Source organism: Heterodontus francisci, chromosome 11 (genome assembly GCF_036365525.1).
Source record: "Heterodontus francisci isolate sHetFra1 chromosome 11, sHetFra1.hap1, whole genome shotgun sequence".
NCBI classification, from domain to species: Eukaryota; Metazoa; Chordata; class Chondrichthyes; order Heterodontiformes; family Heterodontidae; genus Heterodontus; species Heterodontus francisci.
Genome location: NC_090381.1, coordinates 95,763,770 through 95,779,757, shown reverse-complemented (window position 1 = coordinate 95,779,757; position 15,988 = coordinate 95,763,770). Strand labels below are relative to the sequence as shown.

Here is a 15,988-nt window from a genome sequence, read left to right as displayed (position 1 = left end):
CAAACAGCAAGGGACCCAACACTGAGCCCTCTGGAACGCCACTGGAAACCGCCTTCCATTCACAAAAACATCTGTCGACCATTACCCTTTGTTTCCTGTCACTGAGCCAATTTTGGATCCAACTCTCCACATTCCCCTGTATCCTATGGGATTTTACTTTTCTCACCAGTCTGCCATGTGCGACCTTGTCAAATTCCTTACTAAAATCCATGTAGATAGCATCCACTGCAAGACCGTCATCAATCCTCCTTGTTACTTCCTCAAAAAATTCAATTAATTAGTAAGGCACGACCTTCCCTTAATAAATCCATGCTGACTATCCCTGATTAATCCGTGCCTTTCTAAGTGGCAGTTTATCCTATCTCTCAGAATTAATTCTAATAATTTACCCACCACCGTGGTCAGACTGACTGGCCGATAATTATTTGTTCTATCCCTTGCACCCTTTTTAAACAATGGTACAATGCTTGCAGACCTCCAATCCTCTGGTACCTCGCCTGTATCTAATGACGATTTGAAGATGATCCACAGAGCATCCGTTATTTCCTCCCTGGCTTCCTTTAACAACTTGGGATACAATCCATCCGCGCCCTGGTGATTTATCCACTTTCAAGGATGTCAGACCCTCTAGTTCTTCTGCTCTCATTATGCTTGTCGTAGCCAATATTTCACACTCCTCCTCTTTAACTACAATGTCTACATCATCCCTCTCCTTTGTGAAGACAGAGACAAAGTACTTATTAAGAACCTTGACCACATCTTCTGCATCCACGCATAAGTTACCTTGTACATCTCTGCTAGGCCCCACCCTTTCCTTAGTTTCCTCCTGCTCTTAATGTACTGATAAAACATCTTTGGGTTTTCCTTGATTTTACCTGCCAATATTTTTTCATACCCTCTCTTTGCTTTCCTAATTTCCTTTTTTTACTTCATCTCTGCACTTTCTATACTCCTCTAGGCTTTCTAAAGTAGTAAGTTTTTTTGTGACTGTCATAAGCTTTCTTTTTCTGCTTTATCTTACCGTGTATGCATCTAGATAACCAGGGGGCTCTAGATTTGCAGTACCACCCTTATTTTTTGTGGGGACATGTCTACACTATGCCCGTAGAATCTCGCTTTTGAATGCCTCCCGTTGGTTTGCCACTGACTTTCCTTCAAGTAGCTGTATCCAGTCCACTTACGCGAGATCATCTCTCAGCTTTGTAAAATTTGCCTTCCCCCAATTGAGAACTTTTACTCTTGTTCTATCTCTGTCCTTTTCCATAATAATGCTCAATCTAACTGTATTATGGTCACTTCTCCAAAATGGTCACCTACTGCTACTTCATCCACTTGCCTAGCTTAATTTCCTTAGACTAAATCTAGAATTGTGCTCCCTCTCATTGGGCTTGTTATGTGCTGGTTAAAAAAGTTCTTTTGAATGCTGTTCAAGAATTTTGTGCCCTCAGTGCCCTTCACACTGATTGAATCCCTGTTGATATTAGGGTAGTTGAAATCCCCACAGAAATTTGCCTATATATTTGTTCCTCTGTCTCCCTCTTAGTATTTGGGGGTCTATAGTACACTCCTAGGAGTGTGGTGTCCCTTTTTTATTTCTGAGCTCAACCCATATGGCCTCATGTCATGATTCATTTAGATATCATCCCTCCTCACAGTTGTAATTGACTCTTTAACCAATAATGCTATACACTGTCCTTTTTTATCTCCCTCTCTATCCTGCCTGAAAACTCTATGTCTGGGGATGATGAGCTGCCATTTTTGCCCCTCTTTAAGCCAAGTTTCTGTAGTAGCAATGATATCATGTTGCCATGTGTCTCTCTGTGCCCTCAACTCATCGGCTTTATTTGGATAAATGCACCTTGCATTGAAATAAATACCTTTTAACACTGACAAATTCCTTTTTAACCTTTGCTTCTTCTGTCTTTTAGAGTCACTCGCTAATTTTCTGCTTCCCATTTCCTGCCCTGAATTTGTCCTATCTGAAACAGCCCTCAGGTTCCTATCCCCCGCCAATCTAGCTTAAACCAACCCCAACAGCACTAGCAAACCTTCCTGCAAGGTTATTGGTCCCAGTCCTGTTCAAATCCCCCATTCTCTGACCTCATCACGAATCTTAGACTTCTCCAACTTCCTCATATACCCTGAACATCTCTTGAGTTCAAGGGCCTAATATCATTTGCAGTTTTGTACAGTGAAACTGCAGTTATAAGGTGCTTCCTGCATTGATGCAAAGGACATCACACAGGCATTAGAGTTTATTGTTTTAATGTAGCCTATGCTGTACAAGGCTGCAATGTGGGCATACCACGTGAATATGCCTGCCTTCAAAGTCTTCCTCAAACCCTTACGCTTGTCGTTCGTTCTCTTGAAGCATCTTGAAGTTTCTATGTTAAGATATTCGCTGAATATCATATACTTGTATATACATGGATAAGACACTAGTTTGGCCTCAGCTAGAGTACTGCGTCCAGTTCTGGGCACCGCATTTTAGGAAGGATGTGAAGGCATTAGAGATGATGCAGAAAAGATTCATGAGAATGGTTCCAGGAATGGGGAACTTCAGCTACACAGATAGATTGGAGAAGTTGGGACTGTTTTCCTTGGAGAAGAGAAGGCTGAGAGGAAACTTGATAGAGGTATTCAAAATCATGAGGGGTCTGGACAGAGTAGATTTGGAGAAACTGTTCCCAGTCTTGAAAGGATCATGAACGAGAGGGCACAGATTTAAAGTAATTGGTAAAAGAAGCAAAAGCGACATGAGGAAAAACTTTTTCACGCAGCGAGTGGTTAAGGTCTGGAATGCACTGCCTGAGATTGTGGTGGAGGCAGATTCAACTAAAGCATTCAAAAGGGAATTAAACAGTTTTATGAAAAAGAAGAATGTGCAGGGTTATGGAGAGAAGGCAGGGGAGTGGCACTAGGTGAATTGCTGTTTCTGAAAGCCAGTGCAGACATGACGGGCCGAATGGTCTCCTTCTGCACTGTAACAATTCTGTGTTCTGTGATTCCGTGAACGAAATAACGGCAAAATATTGCGGATGCTCGAAATCTGAAATAAAAACTGGAACTGCTGGAAATACTCAGCAGGTCTGGCAACATCTGTGCAGAGAGAAACAGTCAACTGTCTTTGAAACGATAACTCTGTTTCTCTCTCCACAGGTGCTGCCAGACCTGCTGAGTATTTTCAACACTTCCTGTTTTTATTTCGCTGAATGGAATAATGCAGTCATGGATGAGCTGGACATACAGCCAACCAAATCAGAACTCAGTGATGCCATTGATTCTCTAGCCAGCGGAAAAGCCCCTGGGAAGGACAGCATTACCCCTGAAATAATCAAGAGTGCCAAGCCTGCTATACACTCAGCACTACATGAACTGCTATGCCTGTGCTGGGGCGAGGGAGCAGTACCCCAGGACATGCGCGATGCCAATATCATCACCCTCTACAAAAACAAAGGTGACCGCGGTGACTGCAACAACTACCGTGGAATCTCCCTGCTCAGCATAGTGGGGAAAGTCTTTGCTCGAGTCGCTCTGAACAGGCTCCAGAAGCTGGCCGAGCGCGTCTACCCTGAGGCACAGTGTGGCTTTCGTGCAGAGAGATCGACCGTTGAAATGCTGTTCTCCCTTCGTCAGATACAGGAGAAATGCCGTGAACAACAGATGCCCCTCTACATTGCTTTCATTGATCTCACCAAAGCCTTTGACCTCGTCAGCAGACGTGGTCTCTTCAGACTACTAGAAAAGATTGGATGCCCACCAAAGCTACTAAGTATCATCACCTCATTCCATGACAATATGAAAGGCACAATTCAACATGGTGGCTCCTCCTCAGAGCCCTTTCCTATCCTGAGTGGCGTGAAACAGGGCTGTGTTCTCGCACCCACACTTTTTGGGATTTTCTTCTCCCTGCTGCTTTCACATGCGTTCAGATCCTCTGAAGAAGGAATTTTCCTCCACACAAGATCAGCGGGCAGGTTGTTCAACCTTGCCCGTCTAAGAGCGAAGTCCAAAGTATGGAAAGTCCTCATCAGGGAACTCCTCTTTGCTGACGATGCTGCTTTAACATCTCACACTGAAGAGTGCCTGCAGAGTCTCATCGACAGGTTTGCGGCTGCCTGCAATGAATTTGGCCTAACCATCAGCCTCAAGAAAACAAACATCATGGGGCAGGATGTCAGAAATGCTCCATCCATCAATATTGGCGACCACGCTCTGGAAGTGGTTCAAGAGTTCACCTACCTAGGCTCAACTATCACCAGTAACCTGTCTCTAGATGCAGAAATCAACAAGCGCATGGGAAAGGCTTCCACTGCTATGTCCAGACTGGCCAAGAGAGTGTGGGAAAATGGCGCACTGACACGGAACACAAAAGTCCGAGTGTATCAGGCCTGTGTCCTCAGTACCTTGCTCTATGGCAGCGAGGCCTGGACAACGTATGTCAGCCAAGAGCAACGTCTCAATTCATTCCATCTTCGCTGCCTCCGGAGAATACTTGGCATCAGGTGGCAGGACCGTATCTCCAACACAGAAGTCCTCGAGGCGGCCAACATACCCAGCTTGTACACACTACTGAGTCAGCGGCGCTTGAGATGGCTTGGCCATGTGAGCCGCATGGAAGATGGCAGGACCCCCAAAGACACTTTGTACAGCGAGCTCGCCACTGGTATCAGACCCATCGGCTGTCCATGTCTCCGCTATAAAGACGTCTGCAAACGCAACATGAAATCCTGTGACATTGATCACAAGTCGTGGGAGTCAGTTGCCAGCGTTCGCCAGAGCTGGCGGGCAGCCATAAAGACGGGGCTAAAATGTGGCGAGTCGAAGAGACTTAGTAGTTGGTCGGAAAAAAGACAGAGGCACAAGGGGAGAGCCAACTGTGTAACAGGCCCGACAAACAAATTTCTCTGCAGCACCTGTGGAAGAGCCTGTCACTCTAGAATTGGCCTTTGTAGCCACTCCAGGCGCTGCTTCACAAACCACTGACCACTTCCAGGCGCGTATCCATTGTCTCTCGAGATAAGGAGGCCCAAAAGAAATATTGAAATCGAGTCAATGTACCTTTCATTGTTTGAAACCTTGCCAAACCTTAATGCATTTTAATGGTTTGAAACTACCCTAATCCCCCTTACAAACTTCTCCCTTTCCCACGCCAGGCGAACACTGGGAGGATGGGCGGACTCAGGCATTTCGAGCCTCACCTCTTTCCTCTGGCTGGATGACTGGGGAGTGGGCGGAGTCAGGCAGATAGAGCCACACCCCTTTTCCCTGGCAGGATGACCGGGGAGTGGGCGGAGTCAGGCAGGCAGAGCCACACCCCTTTCCCCTGGCTGGATGACTGGGGAGTGGGCGGAGTCAGCGGGCAGAAGCACACCCCTTTCCACCTGGCTGGATGACTGGGGGTGGGCGGAGTCAGGCGGGTAGAGCCACGCCCCTTTCCCCTGGCTGGGTGACCCCGTAGTGGGCGGGGTCAGAGAAGTGGCGGGCGCGGGTTGTAGTTTCAGGGTTGTCGGCAATGGGCCAATTGAGATTTACTGGTTTATAGGAATATATGAATAATAAGTCGCTGAGATTGTTACGGAGGCGAGTACGGTTCTGAAGATGTCTGAGCAGGGGCTGGAGATGGCCTCAATCTTGCCGGCTCTGCGGGAGTTGGAGAGGTGAGCACTGCACTGATGGACATGGAGGATAAACCGGTGCTGATTTAATTGTAGGCCCAGACTGCAGGCTTTTCCAGTACTATCAGAACCTCCCTCAGCCCTCAGTGCACCTTTCACTGACAGGCCTCATATAAGATACATTAACTCTTTATCGATCTTATCTTTGGTTTTCATTCAAAAGCTTTTTTAAATAAGTAAAACCGAATTGGTTTAATCTCAAATGTAAACAATATTTTATTTTGAGTGCCGTTACACAACCTAACAGTTAATATGCACGTTGTCAATCACAAAGCCCATAATGTAATTAAAATTTTATTATTCGGTGATTTGGGAGGAATATACATTTGTTTTATCGCAGCAGGGCTCTCGGCTCTTGTTCGTTCCAGTGTAACATATCCTATTTCTCAAACGAGTTAAAGCAATGGCCTGAGAGACAAGATGCCGCTGGGAGTGCTGAAAGTCAGGTCCACCATAGGTGTTTCTGTTGTTTAGATCATGGTGGTTGTGTGTCAAGTCTCCGTATTAGTCGTGGGTCAGTGATAGCACGTCCACAACTGTGTCAAGACCTGCTCCAGGACATTAGCACAAAATCTAAGCTGAGGGAGTGCTGCACTGTCGGAAGTACTGTCTTTCAGATGAGACATTAAACTGAGGCCCCATCTGTTCTTTTAATTGTACGCAAAAGATCCCTTGGCACTCTTTTGAAGAAGAGCATGGGAGTTCTCCCCGGTGTATGGCCAATATGGCCAATATTTCCTTGAGCAACATCACAAAACGAATGATCTGGTCATTATCACATCGCTGTGTGCGAGATATTGCTGTGTGCAAATTGGCTACAACTTCAAATGTACTTCATCAGCTGTAAAGTGATTTGTGACATTCTGAGATTGTGAAATGCAAGTTTTTCTTCCTCCTCCTTAGAGGATTGGGAGTTGATGTCGGGCAGAAAGGACAGCAGTGATGGGCAAGCGGGACCCGATGAGGTATAGGATGCAGAAGCAAGTCTGGAGAACATTGGAATAGATTTGTCTGAAATTGACAAGGGCACCTATGAGGCTTTCAGTGGCAGATGAAGTGGAGAACAACATGACAGAGGTGAAAGATGGTCTTGTGATAGCGACGGTATGAGGTTGGAAAGCCTGATTGGGATCAAATATGATGCTTAGGTTAACAATAGTCTGATTTAGTTTGAGGTAGTGGCGAGAGTTGTGATGGGGAGGTGAAGATTGCAGCAGCGTGCTGAAGAAAATAGTTTTGACCTTTCCAATATTTAATTGGAAGAAATTGCAGCTCATCTAATACTGGATATTGGACAAGCAGTCTGGCAGTGGAGGGATCAAGAGGTGGTGGAGCGATTGAACATTGTACCGTCAGTGTATATTTTGAAGTTGCCCCTTGTCTTTGGATGATGCCACAAAGGGCGTCAGATAGATGCGGGGTGATTCCTAAGAAGATGATGGAGGGGTTTGAATGGAAGCCATTTCTTGAGATGCCTTGGTTGCTTTAGGATCGGGAAGAGGAAAGAAAGAACTTGCATTTATATATCGCCTTTCACATCCTCAGGACATTCCATAATGCTTCACAGTCAATTAAATACTTTTGAGTTATAGTCACTGTTGTAGTTATAGTAACATAATGTATTCAATATGACAGCCAATTCGCACATAGCAAAATCCCTCAAACAGCAATGAAACAATTGACCAGATAAAATGCTTTTAGTGAAGTTCTTTGAGGACCAGCTCACTGGGAAAACTCCCCTGCTGTTCTTTGAGTAGTGCCATGGAATCTTCTATGTTCACCTGAACAGGGAGATATGACTTCGATTTAATGCCTCATCTGAAAGATGGCATGTCTAACAGTGCAGTGCTCCTTTAATACTGCAGTGATGTGTGGACATAGGTTATGTGTCCACGTTTCTAGAGTAGGTCATGAACCCATCGCCTCATGACTTATAAGTATGAGTGCTTTGCATTGAGCTAAGCTGGCATGGTAAGTGCGGGACCAAATAAAGGTAGTCCCACTGAACTGGACAGAAAGGCACTGTAGGAAGATAATCAGATTGTATCAAAAGTTGCAGAAGGGTTGACGAGGATGTGAAGAGATAATGTACCATGGTCACAGAACAGTGAATGTCACTTGTGACTATGTTTTGAGTCATTTTGATGCTATGGTAGAGATGGTAACCTGAAATTGAAGAAGAGATGGATACGGATTTCATGTTCAAGGATATTGGAGAAGAAAGGTGGGAGATGGAGTAGTAGTTTGTATGGACAGAGACATTGAGGAAGACAGGATGGTAATGCTGATTTTGAGAGTGAAAGGGACAGTGGCTGAACAAAAAGGAACTATTTACATCAGGAAGCATAGGGACCAGGAAGGAGAGCTGGATGGTCAACAGTTCACTATGAATGTGGTCGAGGGAGCAGGAAATGGACAAGATCTGCTCGGAGAGGCCATTATGGGCGGGAGGAGGGGAGGTGCATATGGGAGAGAAACTTGGAAAAATAAAGGATCAGGTCTTGGGTAAGCGTGAACTGGGGTGGGGGAGGTGGTGGGGTGGGGGTGCGAGGTTTGGTTTGGTTTGGACAAGAGGAGGGGGGAGAGGAGTAGAGATAGTTCTAATGATGTTTGTGAGGTTCTCACACTTGTTAAGAGTTGTAGCTGGAGAGGGCATGGGAGAGGTTATACTTCTTATGAATTGAAGTATCCCAGTGTGCAAACAATTCTTTACTGGGGAGTTGCAGTGATATTAAATGGCAGGCAAGTACTTGAATTTACAACCGACTTTAGAAAAGCAGGCAATAAAATGTTGTAACTTTTTTCTCCTTTTCCAAACAGTGCCAGTCCAGAAGATTACAATGCAGTGGTGCAGAAACCAAGGCAAATTCTTTGTCAGTTTGTTGACAAAATGCTGACAGATGTGGATGTTGGTAAGTACACCGACGTCTTAATGCTTATAGATATGGTACAATGTTAAGTATTGGTAATTAGCTTTGTATTTAAAGGAGGAACTTACTCTAGCAACTTCTTACATTAGTAAATACCTTTATCTCTAAATTCTACAGACAATACTTTGTTTAAAAACTATTACTATCGAGCAGGATTGTCCATCATACGGCCCGCAGGCCAGGATCTGGCCTGCTAAACGTTTCCATCCGGCCCGTGGGTGTAAACTGTGCCCGGGGCCATTCCTCATCTTCACCCTGACCGGAGATGAGAAATTTTCCTTTTGCATCTTCTTACAGAATGGTATTTTTTAAAACATCCCGCTGTCAGTTTCACAGCTGACAGTTGCTGATGTCGGGAACAGCGGATTCCCAACAGACTCTGGTTTCCAGCGGGTTCTCACTTTTATTTTTTTTAAAAACCCGCCAGAAAACTCCGGGTCTGTTGAGAAATGGCTGTTCCCAACGTTAGTAGCTGTCACCTGTGAAACTGACAGTGCGATGTTTTTAAAAAGAACTGAGCAACCATCTGCTGAGCAACATCTGCAATTGTATAAGAGATAAAGGGGGAGAGACAGAGAGGGGGGGGTGGTGGACAGAGATGCATGGAGAGAGACGGGGTGGGGCGGACAGAGAGACAGGGGGACAGAGAGCAGGCAACATGGAGTGGGGAACACTGGAGACACGGGTAGAGAGAGGGGCAGGAGAGATACAGAGAGAGGGTGGGTGGAGAGGGACAGATGGAGGGGGAAGAAGGAGACAGAGAGAAGGGGGAGAGGGAGATATAGAGACAGACACGGGGGGGAAGAGAGAGTCAAAGAGTCATTTACTTATTGCAGAGAAGGAGGCTATTCTGTCTATCAAGCTCATGCTGGCTCTCCACAGAGCTTTGCAGTCAGTCCCACTCCCTGGCTTGATCCCCGTAGCTCTGCAAGTTTGTTTCTCTCAGGTGGCCATCCAGCTTCCTCTTGATGTTATTGATCGTCTCCGCTTCCACCACCCTTGTGGGCAGTGAGTTCCAGGTCATTACCACCCGCTGTGTAAAAAACAAAGTGCTTCCTCATATTCCCCCTGCATCTTTTGCACAAAACTTTCAATCTGTGTCCCCTAGTTCTAGAGGGGAAGGGTGGGGATGGGGAGAGAGATCGAGACACACACTCACAGAGCGCGGGGAGAGGGGGGGGAGAGAGATCAAGGTCTCTCTTGAAAGATGGACATCTGTCCAGAATACTCTGCATCATTACGTCAAGGGTGCGGGCAGGGATTGGCTACATAAGCAAGCACAAACAATGCGAGGTATGTCCCTAAATCAGTTTTCAATATAGTGTCAAGAAAGTAAGTCAATAAATTAGTCTTCTCATTTAAAACCTCTTCACAAAAATGCACATTTATTATTGTTTTTATTAGTAAGATAAATTTTTAATGCCTTTATCTTTGAAATTTGCTCACCGGCCCCCTGGGCTGAGCAAAAATCGTAATGCGGCCCTCCGACCGAAAAGGTTGGACAACCCTACCATAGAGGGTTGTATGTCCTTAGCTCAGTTTAAGTCTGAGGAGTTACAGAATCTCTCACGAGAGTGGAGCCCAGGTAATTACAGGCCAGTCAACCTAACTTGGTGGCAAAATCATTGGAAAAAATTCTGAAGACAGGGGAAGGCTAACAAGGCAAGGGAATAAACAATAAATGGTAGGATACTGAGATGTGTAGAGGAACAGAGGAATTTTGGAGCACGTGACTACAGAAGGTGGCTGGACAGGTAGGTAAGATGATCAAGAAGACATATGGAATATTTGCCTTTATTAGCCAAGGCATAGAATATAAGAGCTGGGACGTTATTCTGCAAATGTATAAAACACTAATTAAGTCACAGCTGGAGTACTGAATGTAGTTCTGGTCACCGCACCATAGGAAAGATGTGATTGTACTAGAGGGGATACACAGGAGATTTACGAGGGTGTTGCCTGGACTGGACAATTTTAGTTATGAAGAAAGATTTGATAGGCTAGGGTTGTTTTCTTTGGAGCAGTGGAAGCAGAGGGGAGACCCAATTGAAGTGTATAAAATTATGAGGAGCCTAGATAGAGTGGATAGGAAGGCTCAATTCCCCATGGTTGAGGGGTCCATAACCAAGGGGAATAGATTTAGGGTAAAATGTAAGAGGTTTAGAGGGGATTTGGAGGAGAAGTTTTTTCACCCAGAGTTGGTGGAGATCTGGAACTTACTGCCTGAAAGGGTGGAAGAGGCAGAAACCCTCATAACATTCAAAAAGTACTTGGGTATGCAGTTGAAGTGCTGTAATCTACAAGGCTACAGGACCAAGAGCTGAAAAGTGGGGTTAGGCTGAATGGCTATTTGTCGGCTGGTACGGACAAGATGGGCTGAATGGCCTCCTTCCATGCTGTAAATTTCTATGTTACCCAAAAAATGGAGAGTTAAACCTCGATTGCTGTCCTGCACCTTGCATTTAGTTCAAAGTGCACTGGTGGAGCCCTGCATGCCTTCATGTTTGAGGAATGAAATGTATGAAGTATTATGCAGATATCAGTTAAAAGTAGAGATATTGGTTAACAAGGGATCTGACAGCATCAGTAAATGGGTCATTGTGCGACTTCTCCGCATGGCAAATTCTAAATCTCGACTTCCCTAGAGTGTGCAAGCAAGGGATCAGTGCAAGTGTTGTTAAGTCCAATTTATTGTTTGAATTTGTGCCATTGCTGAAAATAGGACTTGTTATGAATTTTGAAAATTGTCATGCTACAAGCATAACTGTAGATTTGCTCAACCTTGTTCATCCTTCCAAAAACAGTTAAAAATATCAATTTAGAATTGCAGATGAAGCTCTGTTCCTTGTTTGTGGGCTGTTTCATTGCTAAATTCTGATGATTGAAACAATTATGCTGGAAACAGTGAAGATCTGACTAACTGCATGAAGCATCCTGGCTATCAACTGTAATGGCAACTGCTGACAAAATTATTTCCCCAGATTTTGCCCCACTCATCCTGCAATAGTTATATTATGATAGAAAGCAGCTACCTAGACTCAATTAACCATTAGGCAATGCATAAAATGCATTAGTCCTGTTTCATTTGGTAGCACTCTCATCTCTGAGTCACAAGGTTCTGGGTTCAAGTTCCGCTCCTGGACTTGAGCACAAAAATCAAGGCTAACACTCCAGTGCAGTACTGAGGAAGCACTGCACTGTCAGAGGTGCTGTATTTCAGATAAGACATTAAACCAAGGTTCCATCTACCTGCTCAGGTAAATGTAAGAGGTTCCAATAACACTATTTTGAGGAAGAGCAGGAGAGTTATCCTCAGTGTCATGGCCAATATTTATCCCTCGGTCAACATCACAGAAACAGACTATCTGGTCATTATCAAATTGCTGTTTGTGGGAGTTTGCTGTGCGCAATTTGGCTGCCATGCATCCTATATTACAACAGTGACTACACTTCAAAAGTTCTTCATTGGCTGTAAAGTGCTTTGGGATATCTGTTGGTTGTGAAAAATGCAAGTCTTTTTCCTTTAAAATTAACCTTTTCAGTTCAAATTTCAGTTGCTTTGGAGCTTTCAAAGAAGACTGACTCTCAACCAACATGTGTGATGTTGCTGGATTTTATTCAACACATTATGAAGTCCTTTCCTCTTATGTTTGTGAGCACTCCACGAAAGCCAACTAAAGAAATCCAGCGGCTCAGTAGTGGCGATGAATGCAGTTGTATTGGTGAGTTCATATGGAAGTGACAGAATCATAGCTGTAGTCTGTTGATATTTTAACCATTGGTATTACAGATCAATCTTGGCCGTTAATCTTGCAGTATTGTGGCTCATAAGTTTTACATTTAATTTTTGCAATAATTGTATTGAAATGCTTCAGACAACAAAACAAGTCATTCATCCTCGATGCAAATGTAATTTAAAATGGTGTATTTCAACCATGACTTTGAGTACTGCACCTAAAACAAAAAAAAAGTGATCAATGATAATTTGCCAGTAGTTAGTTTCTTGGAGCATTGCTTTGTTTTGACATATGGGGCTAAAATTGATCTTTGTCCCAAAAAGGGTGATGGTGAATCAGTAGCCTGTTATGTGCCGTACCCAATTTTTTTTCCGGTGTTTAGTAAATGGAATGTGCACTTTTAGAATGAGTTTTCAATAAGGATGCATTCTCTTGTTTATTAGAACTGTGTTGAGAGTGCATCCTTATAGATCTCTTTCTTTAAGGAGCTGGTGTTTTTGAAATATTATTTTAACCATTGCAAGATGATGGTGAGACTTCTCTATATCATTACATTCGTTTTATATACTTGAGAAATGGACTTTTAATCTGAATTCAGTTAATTGTAATGATTAATAAAATGTTACTCGAATCAAGCTCAATCCCTGTCTGTGCTGAATTAATTATTCTCAGGCTGGGTGCTAGTGGTCTTAGTTCAGTGACTATAAATGACTTGAATATCCTTTGGCAACTTGCTCCTTTGTGACACTGTCAGCACTCAGTGGAGCACCAATGTGCTGCACCACCCTAAGAAAAATGATTGTAGAGTATAAGGTAAATTGCTAAATTATATATTTTTGTTTTATTTTACTCTTTTTGCAATTATATTCATTTAAGTCTATCCAGTATATTTGTTTCTAATAGCCTAACAGCTGTTGAATTCGGGTAGATGCACTGATACCCTGGCTGCAGTTTGAATCTGGACTAAATCTGTAGATCTCTAATAAGTAGGAACTGATGTTTTCCCTGCTTGCAATTTTTGATCTGAGTATGCCTATTTCTGTTTTACTATAGGTTTCAGTAACTGGATTATAACCAGGCTTCTTCGGATTGCTGCAGCCCAAAACTGTCAGGCGCTTCATGACTGTATTGCAAAGATTATACTTTCTTTGCTTTGGCTGTTTAGGAGCAAGAATCCCTTTATATTTGGAATACAAACCAAGGAACTGTTTGGCCTCTTTCAGGATCTAATCTATCTGAGGGAGAAGAACCTGATGATGCACATTAAGCAGGATTCATTCTTGTGGCCGTTCATAGTTAATCGTTTTGTTGTGACTAAGAGAGAAAATGCAGGATATTTAACCCCTGCACCTCTTCAACTGACCTCTATGTTACAAGTAGAATTATTGGAGGTTATTTTACTGAGAGTACTTTCTTCAATCCTCTCAAGTGTGTTTTGCAGGAGGCAACAACTCATCTTATGGGAAATAGGCTGCTCTCTTTTAGAACATGGTAGTCCCAAGATTAAGAGTATTGCCTTGGCCTTGTTAACACAGTTGACAAACCTTGGAGGACCACCACCAGAAGAATTGGCAAATACATTCTTTACAAATTTTATTGGCCTCTTGAAACTGTTTAAAGAGGCTGACAGAGCAGAATTGGAATTATATGAGGAGCCATATGCTTATTTGGTCAAAGCACTTTTTCCTGTCACTGCTGAACATCGCACAAACATGTTTGCAATAGAACCAGTTTACCTTAATATGTTGATGGATAAACTAAGTACCTTTATGGGCGATGGACTATTGAAACGCATTGATTCTGATAAATTGAGATCAGCTCTATGTCAAATAGTCCAGCACTTTTTGAATTTTGCCCCATCAGGACTTGTGTGTGCAGTGCCAATACAGAAACACCGCAAACATTTAATTTGCACAGCTTTAACTGAAATGATAGGAACTCAACCCAAGCAGGAGGTAAATTTTTTTTTTTGTTAATGCTTGCATCCTCTTGCTGTTTCCAATCATGTATTTTATTCTGGTAAAGATAGTTTATTGCCATGTCTTTGTCAATGGCTTTCTGTAATCAGTAACATTTAGGCAGTACAGTGCAGCATTGTTGGTGGTACTGCCTTGCCGATCAGATGTTAAGCAGATGTCCTGGCAGCTTCTGATGGTTCAAGTGAAAGTAAATGATCTCTTGGCACAAGGAAGACCAGGGAATTATTCTGTTGTGCTGCCAGCTTCTTCTACCCACTGTACCAAAATAGATAAGTTAGTCCATTATCTCATTGGTGTTTGTGGGATCTTTCTTTGTGCAAGCTGCACCTTATGTTTGCATTGATCATGAGTGAAGGCCATTAGACCCATTTGTGCTCATCTCTGTCTTGGCAGATTTCATTCCATGAACCAATCCTAGCTTTCTCTCACCACCCTGGTTTGCATACATAAGATTTAAAACAATTCATTATATGTTAAGTGCTTTGAAAGATTTCTGAGAAGTGACAAAGTGCTATATAAATTCAGGTCTGTGTTTTGCACAAAATGTTGCAGTTACACATAGGTGCTCCTCAGGATGTTGATTTTAATTATTGCTGATGGTGTCTTTAAATTTTCTGTTGGAGCAATTGACCAATCTAACACTGTGCTTTAAGGACCATTAGCACAAATACTACAGCAATTCAAGAAGGTGGCCCACCACCATCCTTCTCAGGGCAACTCGGGATGGGCAGTAAATGTAGTGTTGCCAGCATCAGGTACATGCCGAAAATACAAATAAAAACAGAGTGGAGCATAGTGCTGTTTACCAAATTATAAAATTGAACCAGCTTACATAAACATAATGCGTTATCGCATTTGTCAAACACCTCAAAGCAGCTCACATGCAGTGAATTATTATAGACAAGATCTTACAAGCAGTAATGAGATGAATGACCAGTTAATCAGCCTTTTTGATTGTGTTCAAGTGACAAATTGTGGCTAAACTCTCTGTTGGTTAAATAATGCCAGAGGAGTGTAAAGTCTGCTGTTTTGATTGCACTACACTGGAATAAGTAAATGCCACACTTTTAATTTTGTCCCTGTCTACAATAAAATCATAAGTCATGTCACCATTAGACTTGGAAAGGCTGAATGAGGTGTCACCAGTAAGACAATGCTACAGTAATATGTACAGTTATGTTACTTTTTATACAGTTCTCTTTATAATTATGTATGGTAACTCATTATCTTGGTGCATTGTGTTTCAGTATTTGTTAAACTGCTTGTATATAGCAATGAGAGCAGAAGGGATCAGTGTCATACAGGAAATATGTAATCGTACCCAGACAGAATTGACACAAGTTCCTGAAACAGATGGAGGGAGTAGCAATGATGAAGTTCCAGAAAAAAGGCCACGCCTGAGTTGTACTGCACAAAGCATGCAGAAACCAGCCACGCCAGCTGAGTATGGGCTACATTTGTTTTACTATATACTTCTGAAAGTTGTTCAATGTTAACCATTTTCTTTAGGTCTTCTCTCCCACAAATCATTTAATTGCCAAAATGAACATCAGATTTACCATCCAACCTTTTCCTGTTATTACTGACCGATGAGAGGTGTTTGAGCTGACTTGCTCTTTTCCCTCCGTTGCCCTGTTTTTGAGAAAAGATCACAGTTGACATCT

The 15,988-nt window shown here is 43.1% G+C and overlaps 1 protein-coding gene across 4 annotated transcripts in view; it reads left to right on the top strand.

The window, feature by feature from the left end:
- Positions 1–5,477: 5,477 nt before the first annotated feature.
- Positions 5,478–15,988, top strand: part of atr (ATR serine/threonine kinase) — a 118,791-nt gene continuing 108,280 nt past the window's right edge. For 3 of the 4 annotated variants that reach the window (XM_068042581.1, XM_068042583.1, XM_068042584.1), the window contains exons 1-5: positions 5,478–5,660; positions 8,499–8,590; positions 12,163–12,330; positions 13,399–14,300; positions 15,572–15,768. In XM_068042581.1, the coding sequence (XP_067898682.1) occupies positions 5,602–5,660; positions 8,499–8,590; positions 12,163–12,330; positions 13,399–14,300; positions 15,572–15,768 (1,418 nt within the window). In that variant the 5' untranslated portion in view covers positions 5,478–5,601. Of the gene's footprint in view, positions 5,661–6,581; positions 6,756–8,498; positions 8,591–12,162; positions 12,331–13,398; positions 14,301–15,571; positions 15,769–15,988 lie in introns of all 4 variants that reach the window. The other variant, XM_068042582.1, reaches the window with a different exon arrangement.